We start from the raw sequence: 19460 nt of genomic DNA, 5'->3' as shown, positions 1-19460 counted from the left end.
GTCGGCCATTAAAAATGTGTGGCGCATTATGAAACACAAAATACGACAACTGAGACCCCAGACTGTTGAACAACTGAAGTCGTACATCAAGCAAGAATAGGAAAGAATTCCACCTACAAAGCTTCAACAGTTAGTGTCCTCAGTTCCCAAACGCTTATTGAGTGTTGTTAGAAGGAAAGGTGATGTAACACAGTGGTAAACATACCACTGTCCCAGCTTTTTTGAAACATGTTCCAGGCATTCATTTCAAAATGAGGAAATATTTGCACAAAAACAATAAAGTTTATCCATTTGAACATTAAATATCTTGTCTTTGTGGTGTTTTCAATTGAATATAGGTTGAAGAGGATTTGCAAATCATTGTGTTCCATTTTTATTTACATTTTACACAACTTCCCAACTTCATTGGAATTGGGGTTGTAGGTCCTGCCCAGTCTCACTTTTTTTGTGTGTGTGTGTTCCCATCACGAAATGATGCAAATTTTCGTGACTTTTTTTTTAACTCACTATTACTAACCCTGCTCCTACCCCCAACCCTAACCACAACCACCCCCAACCCCACCGCTTCACTTTTAATTTCGTGCAGCCATCACAGAATTAATTAGAATGGATTCGTACTGCTGTGACGAAAATGAGGCGCTTTTCGTCACAATATCACAAACCAATAGATTAATGTATATTTGGTGCTGCTGAATCACGACTTGCCGTGAGAGCAGGTTGTGTAGGTCATATGCTTCCAGATCCACAGAATCAATCATTTGTTGGTTTGGATACGTACACACAGCTTACCATATCATTCCACCTTTATCCATGGATAATCCAGACAGACCTCATACCAAAGACATGCAGTCATCATCTTAGGACACCAGTAAGCATCCAGGACTCACAACCATATACGACCCTTTAACGAACATGAAAACCTGGACCTTCATCCTGTTGCAGTGATACTGATGTACACCCCTGACCAGTGGCTTCATGCTTGCCTTAGCAGAACTCAGGTCCCAACCAGCCAGTGAGGACCGAGAATCTCATGTCTAATTGCTGTAAACACAGTCAATTTAATGTTTCTTTGTTTATTTACGTACAAATTTTCAACTACATTTTTAACTGTAGAGCAGTTAGCTCAGTGGGATAGGAGTTGAGCTACCAGGCTATGAAACCTGGATTTGATTCCTGGTCACACTGCCTGTCTGTGTCCTTGGAAAAGACACTTAATCCACATTGTCTCAGTCCACCCAGCTGTTAATGGCTACCAGCTTTGCCCAGAGAAGTAACATGAGTCAAAACTGGTGTCCCATCCAGGTGCAGTCACAGACTCCCATCTGCTTCACTTTACAGAGTCTGAGGAGCAGCACCAGCAGGTCTCAAGACCTAACAGGACTTACTTTTTGTGCTTCTTTGACCCATAAGATTCAGTTAGCCACAAAAGTCTTCCTCTAACGTTTGTGCTGCTCGTTCTGTGGCAGCATAAAAACACAAATCAAATGTGCAAAATGGATTTGGCTTCAAATAGTGATACTGTTAGAAGGAAAATACTGTAAATTAAATGCATTTTATATATTCAACAGTGAAACATGACAATAAGGACTTTGAATAGTGGCTTTAATATTTTATGTTTATGGGTGTTTGTGCAGATTGAGCGGCACGACAGCTGTGCGTACGACTACCTGGAGGTTCGCGATGGACCTTTGGAAACTAGCCCTCTGATCGGTCGATTCTGTGGCTATGACAAACCTGAAGACGTGCGTTCCACCTCGCACACGCTGTGGATGAAGTTCGTGTCCGATGGGACGGTTAACAAGGCGGGGTTTGCTGCTAACTTTTTCAAAGGTAGAAGTGTGAGAACGCTCGTGTGTTTGTTATCGTGTGGCTGTGGAACCTTTGTGTGTTTGAAAATATTTCTTCCCTGATGTGTGTGTGTGTGTGTGTGTTTATTCCAGAGGAGGATGAGTGTGCCAAGCTAGACAATGGTGGATGTGAACAGAGGTGTGTAAACACTCTCGGCAGCTTCAAGTGCGCCTGTGACCCAGGCTACGAACTCGTCCCAGACAAGAAGAGCTGTGAAGGTAACCGTGGAAGTTTGTGTGTTGAATGTTGAAGACAGGTTTCTACTGACATTTAATTTTTTTGTTTTTTAATGAAGCTGCGCTTCCCACATCAATTAAAGTGCATACTTTTACTGAAGCTCAAAATACCAGATTTTGACATTTAAAAATAAAAGCCTACTTTTATTTCCAACTTGTCAAATAGGGACAGTTTGTTGGAGCCTTTTGTCATCACAATAGGTAAAAGGTTCCCAAGTGTCTGTCCACTAATGCACTGCCAAAAATGATGTCAAAGTTTTATAAATGCCACTAACAGTATCTTAAAAACTATAGATTCTATGTAATAGTGAATACAAAATGGACTTGTGTATAGGACAAAAGCCCATTTGTAGAGGTGGGTGATACCGGGAATTTTGGTATTGATCCGATACCAAGTAAATACAGGCCCAGTATCACCGATATTGATACCGATACCAATACCGATACCGATACTTTTTCATATTTAAGCTTCATAGATCCAAAGGATCCAAAAGATCTAGGATAGAATTTCGACAAACATTGTACGTGACAACAAAATACTTTATTATCACAATCAACATTTTTGTTTAAAAAATATCACTCAACACAGCTTAAAACAAAATCTCCTGAGGTAGAGGGCTGACTCGAGGAGAGCACTGAGTGGGCAGGCCAGGCTGAGCCTACCTGCATGGCTGTTGGCTGGCACTGCTGAGCTACGTGATGGCGCAACAACAAAAGACCAGAGGGGGGAAGGTGCGCTGCTCCGTGTTGTGTGACACAGCGCAGTGCTGCTCTTACAGACAGAGAGTAGACTTTGATGAATCTGCGTGCGCAGCAGTCAGTCCGTGCGGGAGAGAAAAAAGCTTGAGTATCAATCTTTTTACACAAGGATTGTTCAGTATCAATACCAGCATTGGTATCAATATTATCGATATTAGGCTCGATCCGCCCATCCTACCCATTTGGGATGTGTTTCAGTGTATTTAACTCTATAATACTGTTACCGTGTATTACATTTATTATTCATGGGTATTCTGTAGTCCGAATATGATTTCAACCAATCAGTGTCATCTGTGCATCCCTTTAAATTATACTGTGCCAAGCCCAGAAGGCTGTGGGGGAAACAGATGAACGTGAAAGGATTTCTGGCATGCTTGAATCCGTCAAAGTGCACAGTGGACACCAATGCTCCCTGAGGTGAAACAGTGCAGCAGCAAGGTGTTTTTTTGTTCTGTAACTGTTTTCATTTCACTTTCATGGTGTATTTCCTGAATGTAATGTTTCAGAGGAAGAGGGAGGGAGAAAGAGGGAGGGAGACACAGAGAGAGAGAGAGAGAGAGAGAGAGAGAGAGAGAGAGAGAGTCGAAGAGAGGGAGAGGGCAACTCTTGTAAAAATATGAGTTTATCTCTCTCTTCTCACTCGTTTCCATTTTTTTTAATATTATTATTTATTTGCCTACAGTGGCCATAATATGTCATCATATTAATATTGTACCATTTCAGCTGTCTGCTGGTGATATGTGCAGGCAGAGTGTACGTGTTATGACTGTTTTGCTCTTTATGCAGTGCTGGATTTCATACTAGGTTTTTGATGGTCTAAGGTACAAACACCTACTGGTGATACAAGATGCACTGAGGTATACATGCGATCACACATCTTTTTTAGACAAGCACACGTACATGAGCATAAGTGGTATTGTTTTTCAGAGGACACAAGTGCTTGCCGTAAAAATGACAGCTATACTGGGTGGAAACTAGCAATGACACTTGCATTAGGCTTTGCACTGCCTTGCCTTGAGAGCTTGAGACGGCTCTAAAAGGATTTTAACTGTCCTTTGGATGTTAGTTGTGCATCAATATGCTTAGCATGTTAGTCATTCATTAATGTGATTACCACACGTAACATAGCTTCCAGTTTCTATTGGACTTCAGCCAGCAGTTTTCATGATAATGTCAGTATGTCTGTACAAACCAAAGTAGGAAGTGTGCTGAAAACATCTACACAGTCCTTGCACATGAACGCTAATGCTTAGCACTGGTTCAAGAGCTTGTGTCTGAGGACAGAAAAACCTCAGATCAAGATGTCATTTCTACATTAGTTCAAAACGTAACCCGCTGAAATGTAATTCTTCGTATACATCTGTGTGTGCTTTTGAAATGTTGGTATCTTCTCATTTTTAGCGGCGTGTGGGGGTCTCCTCTCTAAGCTGAATGGAACTATCAGTACTCCTGGCTGGCCAAAAGAGTATCCACCCAATAAAAAATGCATTTGGCAGGTGGTCGCTCCTACACAGTATCGCATCTCCATGCAGTTTGAGGCCTTTGAACTGGAGGGTAATGAGGTGAGTCTGTCTGTATTGTACTGCATTTTCACACTTCACCATTTTCATACCAACATGGGTCCTGCATGTCAACCACCAACCATTCCATCTCTACCTTCTACAAGTAGCTATCATTCCCAAAGAAGTTTGCCACATTGTCAAAGTGTTGTAGCTCGTGTTGTAGTACTTGAGTGCAGTCTTGGTCTGGTCTTGGTTTTGCCTCCTCCAAAGACTTGGTCTTGACTCAGTCTCAACTGCTTCAAATCCCAAAGTCAAGATTTGGGGATTTCGGAGCAGTCAAGACTGAATCAAGACCAAGTCTTTGGAGGAGGTGAGAACAAATCAATGTCAAGACCAGAATCAAGTATTACAACACAAACTGTAGTTGATATTCTCTCACAATACATGCTTCTCCTCATCTGAGTCTCCTTAAGTAATTACTCATTTGACACAAAGTCATTCCAGCAGTACTTAAGAATCCCACAAAAAGTCCAAGCCCCAAAGAAATCTAGGCATTACCTTAGGTCACTGGTTAGCATCCAAGCCTCACAATCAATCAATCAATCAATCAATCAATCAACTTTTTTTTTATATAGCGCCAAATCACAACAAACAGTTGCCCCAAGGCGCTTTATATTGTAAGGCAAGGCCATACAATAATGATGTAAAACCCCAACGGTCAAAACGACCCCCTGTGAGCAAGCACTTGGCTACAGTGGGAAGGAAAAACTCCCTTTTAACAGGAAGAAACCTCCAGCAGAACCAGGCTCAGGGAGGGGCAGTCTTCTGCTGGGACTGGTTGGGGCTGAGGGAGAGAACCAGGAAAAAGACATGCTGTGGAGGGGAGCAGAGATCGATCACTAATGATTAAATGCAGAGTGGTGCATACAGAGCAAAAAGAGAAAGAAACAGTGCATCATGGGAACCCCCCAGCAGTCTACGTCTATAGCAGCATAACTAAGGGATGGTTCAGGGTCACCTGATCCAGCCCTAACTATAAGCTTTAGCAAAAAGGAAAGTTTTAAGCCTAATCTTAAAAGTAGAGAGGGTGTCTGTCTCCCTGATCTGAATTGGGAGCTGGTTCCACAGGAGAGGAGCCTGAAAGCTGAAGGCTCTGCCTCCCATTCTACTCTTACAAACCCTAGGAACTACAAGTAAGCCTGCAGTCTGAGAGCGAAGCGCTCTATTGGGGTGATATGGTACTACGAGGTCCCTAAGATAAGATGGGACCTGATTATTCAAAACCTTATAAGTAAGAAGAAGAATTTTAAATTCTATTCTAGAATTAACAGGAAGCCAATGAAGAGAGGCCAATATGGGTGAGATATGCTCTCTCCTTCTAGTCCCCGTCAGCACTCTAGCTGCAGCATTTTGAATTAACTGAAGGCTTTTTAGGGAACTTTTAGGACAACCTGATAATAATGAATTACAATAGTCCAGCCTAGAGGAAATAAATGCATGAATTAGTTTTTCAGCATCACTCTGAGACAAGACCTTTCTGATTTTAGAGATATTGCGTAAATGCAAAAAAGCAGTCCTACATATTTGTTTAATATGCGCTTTGAATGACATATCCTGATCAAAAATGACTCCAAGATTTCTCACAGTATTACTAGAGGTCAGGGTAATGCCATCCAGAGTAAGGATCTGGTTAGACACCATGTTTCTAAGATTTGTGGGGCCAAGTACAATAACTTCAGTTTTATCTGAGTTTAAAAGCAGGAAATTAGAGGTCATCCATGTCTTTATGTCTGTAAGACAATCCTGCAGTTTAGCTAATTGGTGTGTGTCCTCTGGCTTCATGGATAGATAAAGCTGGGTATCATCTGCGTAACAATGAAATTTAAGCAATACCGTCTAATAATACTGCCTAAGGGAAGCATATATAAAGTGAATAAAATTGGTCCTAGCACAGAACCTTGTGGAACTCCATAATTAACTTTAGTCTGTGAAGAAGATTCCCCATTTACATGAACAAATTGTAATCTATTAGACAAATATGATTCAAACCACCGCAGCGCAGTGCCTTTAATACCTATGGCATGCTCTAATCTCTGTAATAAAATTTTATGGTCAACAGTATCAAAAGCAGCACTGAGGTCTAACAGAACAAGCACAGAGATGAGTCCACTGTCCGAGGCCATAAGAAGATCATTTGTAACCTTCACTAATGCTGTTTCTGTACTATGATGAATTCTAAAACCTGACTGAAACTCTTCAAATAGACCATTCCTCTGCAGATGATCAGTTAGCTGTTTTACAACTACCCTTTCAAGAATTTTTGAGAGAAAAGGAAGGTTGGAGATTGGCCTATCTTAGCTAAGATAGCTGGGTCAAGTGATGGCTTTATAAGTAATGGTTTAATTACTGCCACCTTAAAAGCCTGTGGTACATAGCCAACTAACAAAGATAGATTGATCATATTTAAGGTCGAAGCATTAAATAATGGTAGGGCTTCCTTGAGCAGCCTGGTAGGAATGGGGTCTAATAAACATGTTGATGGTTTGGATGAAGTAACTAATGAAAATAACTCAGACAGAACAATCGGAGAGAAAGAGTCTTGTTGGGAAAGTGTCAGTACACGGACTCACAACAGGGGGCGCAATGAACGGACAATGGAGAAAGTCAAATAACAAGGCTTTACTGTTGTGAACGTGCACAACGAATACCACCAATCACGAAATGGACAACAGTCAATTCACAAAAGTGTCGTGTGGCCAGGCTCGAAGATAGGAGACGCCTCTCCAAGGTAAGACCCGAACCACACGGCTTCCTCCGCCACAGGACCCCGGGAAATACTGGAGCCGCCAAGTCCCGAACTCCCAGGTGGCCACTGTCTCCGCGTGTCGGACCTGGTACTGCTGGCGAGGAACAAAGAACAGTTAGATGGGGGCGCGTTTGCACCCAAGACTCCGAACAGCAGGGAAGTTACCTCCACCTCTCGTTGGAACAGTAATCCACAAGCTATACACTAATCCAAAAGGATACACTCCGTCAGCTTGATACGTTACCCTCGTAGGTAGAAACGATATCTCGGCAATGAGGTGGAGGTGCCGTCCTGCTGATATACCCCACAGATGATTTGCCGTCAGCTGTCTCAGGTGATGGGTGGACAAGCTGTCACCGTAGCTGCTCACGTGAGGCGGCGGCGCCTCTGGTGCCTGGACCCCGCACTCAGGCAGGGCGCCCTCTGGTGGTGGTGGGCAGCAGTACCTCCTCTTCAGCGGCCCACACAACCAGAGTCTAACCAAATACCGGCATCACTGAAAGCAGCCAAAGATAACGATACGTCTTTGGGATGGTTATGATAATTTTTTCTCTAATAGTTAAAATTTTGTTAGCAAAGAAAGTCATGAAGTCATTACTAGTTAAAGTAATGGAATACTCAGCTCATAGAGCTCTGACTCTTTGTCAGCCTGGCTACAGTGCTGAAAAGAAACCTGGGGTTGTTCTTATTTTCTTCTATAGTGATGAGTAGAAAGATGTCCTAGCTTTACGGAGGGCTTTTTTATAGAGCAACAGACTCTTTTTCCAGACTAAGTGAAGATCTTCTAAATTAGTGAGACGCCATTTCCTCTCCAACTTACGGGTTATCTGCTTTAAGCTACGAGTTTGAGAGTTATACCATGGAGTCAGACACTTCTGATTTAAAGCTCTCTTTTTCAGAGGAGCTACAGCATCCAAAGTTGTCTTCAATGAGGATGTAAACTATTGATGAGATACTCTATCTCCCTTACAGAGTTTAGGTAGCTACTCTGCACTGTGTTGTTATATGGCATTAGAGAACATAAAGAAGGAATCATATCCTTAAACCTAGTTACAGCGCTTTCTGAAAGACTTCTAGTGTAATGAAACTTATTCCCTACTGCTGGGTAGTCCATCAGAGTAACTGTAAATGTTATTAAAAAATGATCAGACAGAAGGGGAGTTTTCAGGGAATACTGTTAAGTCTTCTATTTCCATACCATAAGTCAGAACAAGATCTAAGATATGATTAAAGTGGTGGGTGGACTCATTTACTTTTTGAGCAAAGCCAATAGAGTCTAATAATAGATTAAATGCAGTGTTGAGGCTGTCATTCTCAGCATCTGTGTGGATGTTAAAATCGCCCCACTATAATTATCTTATCTGAGCTAAGCACTAAGTCAGACAAAAGGTCTGAAAATTCACAGAGAAACTCACAGTAACGACCAGGTGGACGATAGATAATAACAAATAAAACTGGTTTTTGGGACTTCCAATTTGGATGGACAAGACTAAGAGACAAGCTTTCAAATGAATTTAAAGCTCTGTCTGGGTTTTGATAATTAATAAGCTGGAATGGAAGATTGCTGCTAATCCTCCGCCCCGGCCCGTGCTACGAGCGTTCTGACAGTTAGTGTGACTCGGGGGTGTTGACTCATTTAAACTAACATATTCATCCTGCTGTAACCAGGTTTCTGTTAGGCAGAATAAATCAATATGTTGATCAATTATTATATCATTTACCAACAGGGACTTAGAAGAGAGAGACCTAATGTTAATAGACCACATTAACTGTTTTAGTCTGTGGTTGCAGTTGAAGGTGCTATATTATTTTTTCTTTTTGAATTTTTTATGCTTTAAATAGATTTTTGCTGGTTATTGGTAGTCTGGAGCAGGCACCGTCTCTACGGGGATGGGGTAATGAGGGGATGGCAGGGGGAGAGAAGCTGCAGAGAGGTGTGTAAGACTACAACTCTGCTTCCTGGTCCCAACCCTGGATAGTCACGGTTTGGAGGATTTAAGGAAAATTAGCCAGATTCTAGAAATGAGAGCTGCTCCATCCAAAGTGGGATGGATGCCGTCTCTCATAACAAGACCAGGTTTTCCCCAGAAGCTTTGCCAATTATCTATGAAGCCCACCTCATTTTTTTGGACACCACTCAGACAGCCAGCAATTCAAGGAGAACATGCGGCTAAACACGTCACTCCAGGTCTGATTGGGGAGGGGCCCAGAGAAAACTACATACATACATACAAACTACATACAACCATACAGTATGTTAAGAGGGACCAGGGGCCTCATGACAAAGACTTGCGTTGACTTTCTACTAAAGTTGGCGTACGCCAAAACCATGACTCAGGCATAAGCACAACTATATTCAGATGTATCAAAGTGTGCGTAGGACATGAATCCACACAGTTTGGTTTGCACATCCCACTGAACGTGGAATTTTGCACACGTTGTACATGTACCAAACTCCTCCTGGCCACGCCTCTATCTGAATATGCAAATGTGTTCAAATAGTTTGGTTGTGTCATGCTGAATGGCACCATAGGTGTGGAGTGTTGTGTGTTTGATGACGCCTGCCATCGTCTCCGTGTTGTGTGTAAGAATTAAAGAACTTTCAGAGACAACGTGCAAAAACAACGAAAGCTGTGGTTAGATCGCCATTCTCTCAGCTCGCTGTAATGCAAAAAGAAATCTAAATAAGTACGTTTGTGTGTGTAAATGCTGAAGTGAGCTGCATGCACACACTGAAGTAAAATGAGGTTAGGTGCACGGCGGCCGACAGTGTGTGATATTAACATTGCACATGCCTGTATTGACAAATACTGAACATAGTCAGGGGCTTGTTAAGAAGCTCTCTACTCCACCATCAAGTAAAAGAAAACATTACTAAAAATAAAAAAAACTGAATGCCCACATGCCCAAAAGTGTCGGCGTTGGTTTTCATTAGGAACAATTACACAGATAACTTATTTAACCACCAAGCAGCCCCCCATCATGCACTGTGCAGCCTCCAGCCTGATGCGCATTTGTGCACTGCACATAATTTGAACATTGATGGAATGAAAATGTTTCCTATTAACGAAAAGAAACTCATCATGTGATGCGCCTTTATAGCAATATGTGTGCAGTTAAAAGGTCTGATTACATTCGGGAAACCGGCTCTCGCTGCAAAATGCACTGCAATGTTGGAATGTGATTTACCTGGATGAGATTCAAATGATTGTGTTCCACACAGCTGGCATAGCACGACACAAGGTTGACACGCCTGACCGATCAGCCAGCTCACGCTGAAATGCCCGTGATGCCAGGATGCCCAGCGTGGTCAGCACCTGTGTGGGCACAGACAACCCCTGGATCCTCTCCGTATTGTGCTCTGGGCCAGCTGCAGTTTGGTGCGCAACTCCAGTAACAGTGGCCTTGGTAATCAAAATCTGTTTATGAGCCAGTTATCGTCATTTGCAAGTAAAACCTTGCGTTCCCTGAGTACATGTTCACGTCGGATTGCACCATTTGCAAGGTGCTTAACAGCCATTGTTAGTGCCATTTTACGCATCGCTTTGCGCATGCTTTTATATCCATTGTATTGTGTGGGCCGCTGAAGAGGAGGTACTGCTGGCCCACCACCACCAGATGGCGCCCTGCTTGGAGTGCGGGCTTCAAGCACGAGAGGGCGCCGGAGCCACTGGGAGTGACAGCTGTCACTCATCATCAGCACCAGCTGTCACTCATTCATCTCATCACCATCACCATAAAGGCCGGACTGCAACTCCACCTCCTCGCCGAGAATCAGCTACCATTCAGGTGATATTCTCTGCTGTACTTAACACTGACTAATAGTCTGATCTTCTTTGCAGCCATTTTCCTGTGGGTGTTGCCTTATCTGTGGGATTGGCGTTTGGTGTGATCAGCGACAGCTTCGCTTCACACCCCAACCAGATAAGTGGTTAGACAGGAGCTGCACGAGTGTGTGATTAGAGGTGGAGGTTTTCCCTCCTAACTGTATACAGACTGTGGGATTACTGAGTGTGCGAACTCACACTCATCAGGACTGTCTCTGTTCTCTGCCAGCAGTACCGGGTCTGACTGCTGAAGACAGCGGCCACCTGGGGTGCAGGGCTTGGCGGCTCCGGTGTTCTTCAGCTCCGTTGGTGGTGGAAGCTGTGTGGGATCCGGCTCTTCTCTCGCCAGGCGTCTTCTATCGTCGAGCCTGCCCACACATCACTTTGTGTATAATGACAGTCCACCATATTGTTATTGTCTGTACGTCGTTGTGCGATTCACAACATTAAATTGTTACTTTTGGCTTATCCATTGTCCGTTCATTAACGCCCCCTGTTGTGGGTCCGTGTCACGACACTTTCACAACAGGATTTCTCGGCCAGCGTCATGGATCCCGAGGGGCGTCAACCATCGCTTGAACAGCCAATGGAAGAGCGAGGTGCACAGGCGCCAGCAGGAGGCGTGTTAGGTGAGCCGCAGCACATCTTAACCGCCTTTACCGCTCGGTTGGACTTAGTTACCGAGCAGAGCAGTGTTCTCAATCGTAGGATGGAGGCTCTCACCGCCCCAGGTGGAAGAGCATGCTCAGGGCGCTGCTGCAGCACCCTCCTCTGCTGACCATGTGCCAGATGACAGACATTCCGCTGGTCGTTAACGAACCCACCACTTCCCCTGAAGCATACATAAGCCCTCGGCGCCGTACGGAGGGCTGTGTGGAGACGTGCGCGGAATTCTTGATGCAGTGCTCACTGTCTTTTCACAGCGTCCCGTCATGTACGCGTCAGCGCTAGGCCGGGTGGCTTACGTTATAAATTTGCTTCGAGGAGAGGCACGCGCTGGGCTACGGCGCTCTGGGAGCAGAATTCACGGCTCCTAACGGTTTACACTGAGTATGTGAGGGAGTTCCAACAGGTGTTCGACCACCCTCATAGAGGCGAGACCGCTTCAAGCGTGCTGCTGTCGATACGGCAGGGGCGTCGGAGCGCAGCGAAGTATGCAGTCGACTTCCGCACGCTGGCAGCGCCGAGCCGGCTGGAATGCTGTTTCGCTCCGCGCCGCCTTTGGAAACGGACTGTCTCTGGTCCTTAAGGAGCACATGGTGACAAGTACGAGCCCACGGGATTTAGATGGGCTTATCGACCTGGTTATACGGTTAGACAACGATTAACAGAACACCGACGGGCATCGAGACGAAGGGCATGGTCAGGCACAAGCCGTCCCTCTTCCTCCGGGTCCGAAAGGGAGCCGACTCCCACGCTCCACTGCCAGGGCTCTCCACGTGACAACAGCTCCCCCTGCTGACGTTGCTATGGAAACAAGCAGGGCCAAAAAGCGATCAGATCAGAGACAAAGGAGGCTGATCCGTGGAGAGTGTTTTCTCTGCAGCTCAACCGAGAACACAGAGAGAATGCCCCAAACAGTCAAAACAGCAGCACTCGTCCTTAGAGACTGGGCTAAGGGTGGGTCACAACACCCACGCGGGGAAACCCCGAAGATCTGCACGAATCCCAGTCACGATCCTGAGCGGGGATCTAACCCTTCACGCCCCAGCACTGGTGGACACGAGGTCAGAGGGGAATCTGCTGGATAGCAGATGGGCAAAGGAGGTTGGGCTCCCTCTAGTGGCCTTACCGTCACCATTGTCGGTGCGGGCACTAGATGGCACCCTTCTTCCACTAATCACACACCAGACACAGCCAGTGACATTGGTGGTGTCTGGGAATCACAGGGAGGAGATTGTGTTTTATGTAACACCTTCTACCTCCCGAGTGATTTTGGGTTTTCCATGGGTGTTGAAACACAATCCCCGGATTGATTGGCCGTCTGGGGTTGTGGTTCAGTGGAGCGAAACCTGCCACCGGGAGTGTTTAGGATCCTCGGTTCCACCCGGTGTGACAGCTAAGGAGGAGGTTTTAGTCCCCCCCAATCTGGCGGCGGTGCCAGCTGAGTACCATGACATTGCTGACGTCTTCAGCAAGGATCTGGCACTCATGCTGCCCCCACACCATCCGTACGATTGTGCCATTGATTTGATACCGGGCGCTGAGTACCCGTCCAGCAGGCTGTACAACCTCTCACGTCCGGAACGCGAATCAATGGAGACCTACATCCGGGACTCGTTAGCTGCCGGGTTGATCCGGAACTCCACCTCCCCAATGGGTGCTGGTTTCTTTTTTGTGGGCAAGAAGGACGGCGGACTCCGTCCATGCATTGATTACAGAGGGCTGAACGAGATCACGGTTCGCAAACGATACCCATTACCCCTGTTGGATTCAGTGTTCATGCCCCTGCATGGAGCCCAAATATTCACGAAATTGGACCTTAGGAATGCTTATCACCTGGTTCGGATCCGGGAGGGAGACGAGTGGAAGACGGCATTTAACACCCCGTTAGGTCACTTTGAGTACCTGGTCATGCCGTTCGGCCTCACCAATGCGCCCGCGACGTTCCAAGCGTTGGTTAATGACGTCTTGTGGGACTTCCTGCATCGGTTTGTCTTCGTATATCTAGACGATATACTCATCTTTTCTCCGGATCCTGAGACCCATGTCAAGCATGTACGTCAGGTCCTACAGCGGTTGTTGGAGAACTGGCTGTTTGTGAAGGGCGAGAAGTGCGAGTTCCACCGCACTTCTTTGTCCTTCCTGGGGTTCATAATCTCCCCAACTCCGTCGCCCCTGATCCGGCCAAGGTTGTGGCGGTGAGAGATTGGCCCAACCAACAAAACCGTAGGAAACTGCAACAGTTCCTCGGTTTTGCAAATTTCTACCGGAGGTTCATCAAGGGCTACAGTCAGGTAGTTAGCCCCCTGACAGCCCTGACCTCCACAAAAGTCCCCTTCACCTGGTCGGATCGGTGCGAAGCCGCGTTTAGGGAGTTGAAACGCCGGTTCTCGACTGCAACAGTTCTGGTGCAGCCCGATCCTAATCGCCAGTTCGTAGTTGAAGTGGACGCCTCTGACTCAGGGATAGGAGCCGTGTTATCCCAGAGCGGGGAGTCCGACAAGGTTCTCCATCCATGTGCCTACTTTTCCCGCAGGTTGACCCCGGCTGAAAGGAACTATGACGTCGGCAATCGGGAACTTCTTGCGGTGAAGGAGGCTCTTGAGGAGTGGAGACATCTGTTGGAGGGAGTATCGGTACCATTTACGGTTTTCACGGACCATCGGAACCTGGAGTGCATTCGGACCGCCAGGCGTCTGAACCCCAGGCAAGCCCGCTGGTCGCTGTTCTTGGGGCGTTTTGACTTCCGGATCACTTACCGCCCCGGGACAAAAAACCAATGATCTGACGCCCTGTCCCGGATGCATGCAGAGGAGGTCAAGACCGAGCTGTCAGACCCCCCTGAAACCATCATCCCCGAGTCCACTGTCGTGGCCACCCTTACCTGGGACGTGGAGAAGACCGTCCGGGAGGCCCTGACACGGAGCCCGGACCCGGGGACAGGTCCGAAGAACAAATTGTACGTCCCACCAGAGGCCAGGGCTGCGGTCCTTGACTTCTGTCACGGTTCCAAGCTCTCCTGTCATCCAGGGGTGCGAAGGACCGTGGCAGTGGTCCGGCAGCGCTTCTGGTGGGCGTCTATGGAAGCCGACGTCCGGGAGTATGTCCAGGCCTGCACCACCTGTGCCAGGGGCAAAGCTGACCACCACAAGGCCCAAGGCCTCCTCCAGCCTCTGCCCGTGCCTCATCGCCCCTGGTCTCACATTGGCCTGGACTTTGTCACGGGCCTCCCGCCGTCCCAGGGCATGACTGCCATCCTCACAATAGTGGACCGGTTCTCCAAGGCGGCCCACTTCGTGGCCCTCCCGAAGCTCCCGACGGCCCAGGAGACTGCAGACCTCCTGGTCCAACATGTCGTGCGTCTGCATGGGATTCCATCGGACATTGTCTCGGATCGTGGTCCTCAGTTCTCCTCCCAGGTCTGGAGGAGTTTCTGCAGGGAACTGGGGGCCACCGTCAGTCTCTCGTCTGGGTACCACCCCCAGACGAACGGGCAGGCAGAGCGGACGAACCAGGAACTGGAGCAGGCCCTCCGCTGCGTGACCTCCGCGCACCCGACAGCCTGGAGTAACCATCTGGCCTGGATCAAGTACGCTCATAATAGCCAAGTTTCATCTGCCACCGGCCTCTCCCCATTTGAGGTGTGTTTGGGGTACCAGCCCCCATTGTTTCCGCTAGTGGAGGGAGAGGTCGGGGTGCCCTCGGTCCAGGCCCATCTGAGGAAGTGCCGTCGGGTGTGGCGTACCGCCCGCTCTGCCCTGCTCAGAGCCCGGACGAGGGCTAAGGCCCATGCAGACCGCCGGCGTTCCCCGGCCCCTGCATACCAGCCCGGGCAGGCGGTCTGGTTATCCACAAAGGACATACCTCTACAAACGGAATCCCAGAAGCTTAAGGACAGATTTATAGGACCCTTCACCATCGTGAAGGTCCTCAGTCCAGCCGCAGTGAAGCTGAAGCTGCCAGCTTCACTGCGGATACATCCAGTATTCCACGTCTCCAGACTCAAACCCTGCCACACCTCTCCCCTCTGTGCCCCTGGACCGGCGCCGCCGCCTGCCCGGATCATCGACGGGTAGCCGGCTTGGAATGTGCGCCGACTCCTGGACATTCGTCGAAAGGGCCGGGGGTTCCAGTATTTGGTGGACTGGGAAGGATATGGACCCGAAGAACGCTCCTGGGTGAAGAGGAGCTTCATCCTGGACCCGGCCCTCCTGGCCGATTTCTACGCCCGGCACCCGGACAAGCCTGGTCGGGCGCCAGGAGGCGCCCGTTGAGGGGGGGTTCCTGTTGTGTGGGCCACTGAAGAGGAGGTACTGCTGGCCCACCACCACCAGATGGCGCCCTGCTTGGAGTGTGGGCTTCAAGCACGAGAGGGCGCCGGAGCCACTGGGAGTGACAGCTGTCACTCATCATCAGCACCAGCTGTCACGCATTCATCTCATCACCATCACCATAAAGGCTGGACTGCAACTCCACCTCCTCACCGAGAAATCAGCTACCATTCAGGTGATATTCTCTGCTGTACTTAACACTGACTAATAGTCTGATCTTCTTTGCAGCCGTTTTCCTGTGGGTGTTGCCTTATCTGTGGATTGGCGTTTGGTGTAATCAGCGACGGCTTCGCTTCACACCCCAACCAGATAAGTGGTTAGACAGGAGCTGCACGAGTGTGTGATTGGAGGTGGAGGTTTTCCCTCCTAACTGTATACAGACTGTGGGATTACTGAGTGTGCGAACTCACACTCATCAGGACTGTCTCTGTTCTCTGCCAGCAGTACCGGGTCTGACTGCTGAAGACAGCGGCCACCTGGGGCGCAGGGCTTGGCGGCTCCGGTGTTCTTCAGCTCCGTTGGTGGTGGAAGCTGTGTGGGATCCGGCTCTTCTCTCGCCAGGCGTCTTCTATCGTCGAGCCTGCCCACACGTCACTTTGTGTATAATTGACAGTCCACCATATTGTTATTGTCTGTACGTCGTTGTGTGATTCACAACATTAAATTGTTACTTTTGGCTTATCCATTGTCCGTTCATTAACGCCCCCTGTTGTGGGTCCGTGTCACGACACTTTCACAACACATTGCAAACACATGGGTGCATTAATTGCTCATCATTGAATCACTCTGATGACTTCTTATTTTCACTAACGGTTCCCAGCATCACCTTTACATGTCTACAGTGGAACAATACCTGTAGAAATGCGCGTACACCAGCCAGGATTTTTGTGTGGTGCACCGCACATTTCCACAGTCATTTCACTTTTTTTTTCTCTTATGCAAAAGAGAGAAAAAAAACTGCCAAACAGCTAAACAAGAAGGCAGAAATAAAAGTACACACTGACCCCCCCCCCCCACCACCACCACCACCAAAAAAACAAACCAGAAACACATTCCCACTCCAAAGCCGCAAAACTATACCCCTTTGCTGCAATACAATACTCAATTTTATAAAAATAAGTACAACCACATGTATTTATAAAGGACTGTTAAAAAGAATAAAAAATAGACAACAAACTTGCATGCTTCCATGAGGCACCAGATTATTACCCTATGGAGCTAGAATCAACATTTTTGTAGAAAAGCATGCAGGGGAGCCCAAAGTAAAAAAAAAAATTGATTTGTGATTTAAGTCAACAAGTTAAAGTCCAGACATAGGAATCAGGGACTGGTACACAGACTAATAGAGTAGACTGACTTGAGACTTGAGGAAGAGAAGAGGAAGAAAGAAAAACTGACAGTGAAGTAAGTGTGGTAATTTTAAAAAAGAAAATAATAAAATTTAAGTTGCAGCGCTTACCCACCCATACCCTGTCCCCAAACGACAGGAATAAAATACCCAGGGTAAAGTCACAAACGGAACTACGTGTAAACATGAACTATTCTCAGTTTAAGTAAACCACAGTAACATTATAGCCACTCAGGAATCCAGCCAAACTCCGGGCCAGGTTATACACACCCAAAGGAGTCCCCCACACCGCTCCCCCATCAAAAAAAAAAAAAAAAAAAAAAAAAAAGAAAGAGAAAAGCAAAAACATTATTGTAGAACCTGAATATCTTAAATTAAAATGTAGACCCTAAATTTGTCTTAAAACCAAGTATACTCTGTTTATAATGAATGTAGTAATGGTGTTAAATAGATCAAATTAATCTTGTTACCAGGGGTAAAGTGCTGATACTTTCAAGTCCAGTGTCCATTATTTGAGTGGCTTTGTGGGAGAGAGGGAGAGAAAAAAAAGGTGATGAGTGGCAGGGGCTCCGCATGGGTTAAGTCGTTTTTCTCCATCAAAAACAAGTTATTGCCTCAGTTAATAGATTCCAGAAGAGCAGCAGCTGACTCAGGGGTGTCAAAAAGATGGATTTGACCATTGTAAAGACACCGCAAGCGAGCTGGATAGGCGAATCCACGGTACATGTTGCAGAGAGACATCACTTTACTCACGGCGTCAAACTCCCATCTCTTCCACAGACAAATCAAGACAGAATCGCAGCTGTGAGCCCTCATGAAGGATGTCTCATTTCTTTAGGTCAGCTCTGAGTACAGCCTGTCTTTGTGAATGTAGTAAGAACCGCACTAGGATGCTCCTCTGCGGTTTATTCGGGGCTGGATTGGAGGTTGGTGCTCAGTATGTACGTTCAATCTCCACTGGAGGGGAGTCAGCGGGAAGTCCAACTAGTTTAGGATATAACGTTTGGCGATAGATCGCGAGGGGAACACCAGCCTCAGCTTTCTCTGGAAAGTTATTAATCTTCAATTTTTACGCCTGCCGTGGTTCTCTAGGGAATCAACTTTCAGTTGTAGCAGCTCCAGCAGCTGTCTTTTCCATGGCGGTTAAATTGGTACTGAATTTTCCGTATCCGTCCTCTGTAGCGGAGATCCTGCACTCGACCTCCCCCACACGCTTCTCTAACTCGATCAGACAGGGAGCAGACAGGAAGCCCTTGACCGATGAGACAGATGTTTTAATTTCACCTGGAGCCCTGTCGATTAAGCCAAGGTGAGAGCCGACTGAATCATCCATATTATTCACACGGGAGGCTACCAGTTTTACTTCGGCTAAAATCTGATCCATAGTTGAAGAGTTAGCTAGCCCGGAGGGACTAGCCTCATGTGAATCCTCATTAGCCATCTTCTTTGTCACGTTGAAAACTTTGTCACGTTGCTCGTTACCGTAGGAGACCTGGCAGTTCTAATGTTAAATGGACAAATTTAGGAGTTGACTTTGAGCCTGGAGCGGAGTCAAATCCTAAACAGCCATCTTGCTCCGGGTCACATGACCTCCCCCGTTATTTCAGTTTTGATACATCTGAACGTTGGTGTGGAGACGGACGTACAGTAGTGTTCAGAATAATAGTAGTGCTATGTGACTAAAAACATTATTCCAGGTTTTGAGTATATTTCTTATTGTTACATGGGAAACAAGGTACCAGTAGATTCAGTAGATTCTCACAAATCCAACAAGACCAAGCATTCATGATATGCACACTCTTAACCCCTTAACACCCATCATCGCATATATGCTACAATCTCTGACTCAACTATGCAACTTACCAAATTGACCTGTATGCCCGTTGTCTCAAATTTGCAACATACCATCATTATTATTATAACATTATAACATAAAGTAATTACCAGAATGCCCAATATTACTATCTAGTTTTTGTGCAAAAGTGAAATTAATAATCTCAACATTATTTAACATCTACTTAAAGGCAAAAACACACACAAAACATTTTTTTATATACAGCTATATAAATTTGGGCGTTAAGGGGTTAAGGCTATGAAATTGGGCTATTAGTAAAAAAAAAGTAGAAAAGGGGGTGTTCAC

At 46.6% G+C, this 19460-nt stretch overlaps 1 protein-coding gene across 3 annotated transcripts in view; it reads left to right on the top strand.

The window, feature by feature from the left end:
* Nucleotides 1–19460, top strand: part of tll1 (tolloid-like 1) — a 127429-nt gene that overhangs the window by 83412 nt on the left and 24557 nt on the right. For all 3 annotated transcript variants that reach the window (XM_034188876.1, XM_034188877.1, XM_034188875.1), the window contains exons 13-15: nucleotides 1635–1830; nucleotides 1941–2066; nucleotides 4245–4405. In XM_034188876.1, the coding sequence (XP_034044767.1) occupies nucleotides 1635–1830; nucleotides 1941–2066; nucleotides 4245–4405 (483 nt within the window). The remainder of the gene's footprint in view (nucleotides 1–1634; nucleotides 1831–1940; nucleotides 2067–4244; nucleotides 4406–19460) is intronic.

Source organism: Thalassophryne amazonica, chromosome 15 (assembly GCF_902500255.1).
Source record: "Thalassophryne amazonica chromosome 15, fThaAma1.1, whole genome shotgun sequence".
In the NCBI taxonomy this organism is placed as follows: Eukaryota; Metazoa; Chordata; class Actinopteri; order Batrachoidiformes; family Batrachoididae; genus Thalassophryne; species Thalassophryne amazonica.
The sequence above is the reverse complement of the archived record's forward strand: the minus strand, read 5'-3'. Positions and strand labels throughout refer to the sequence as shown.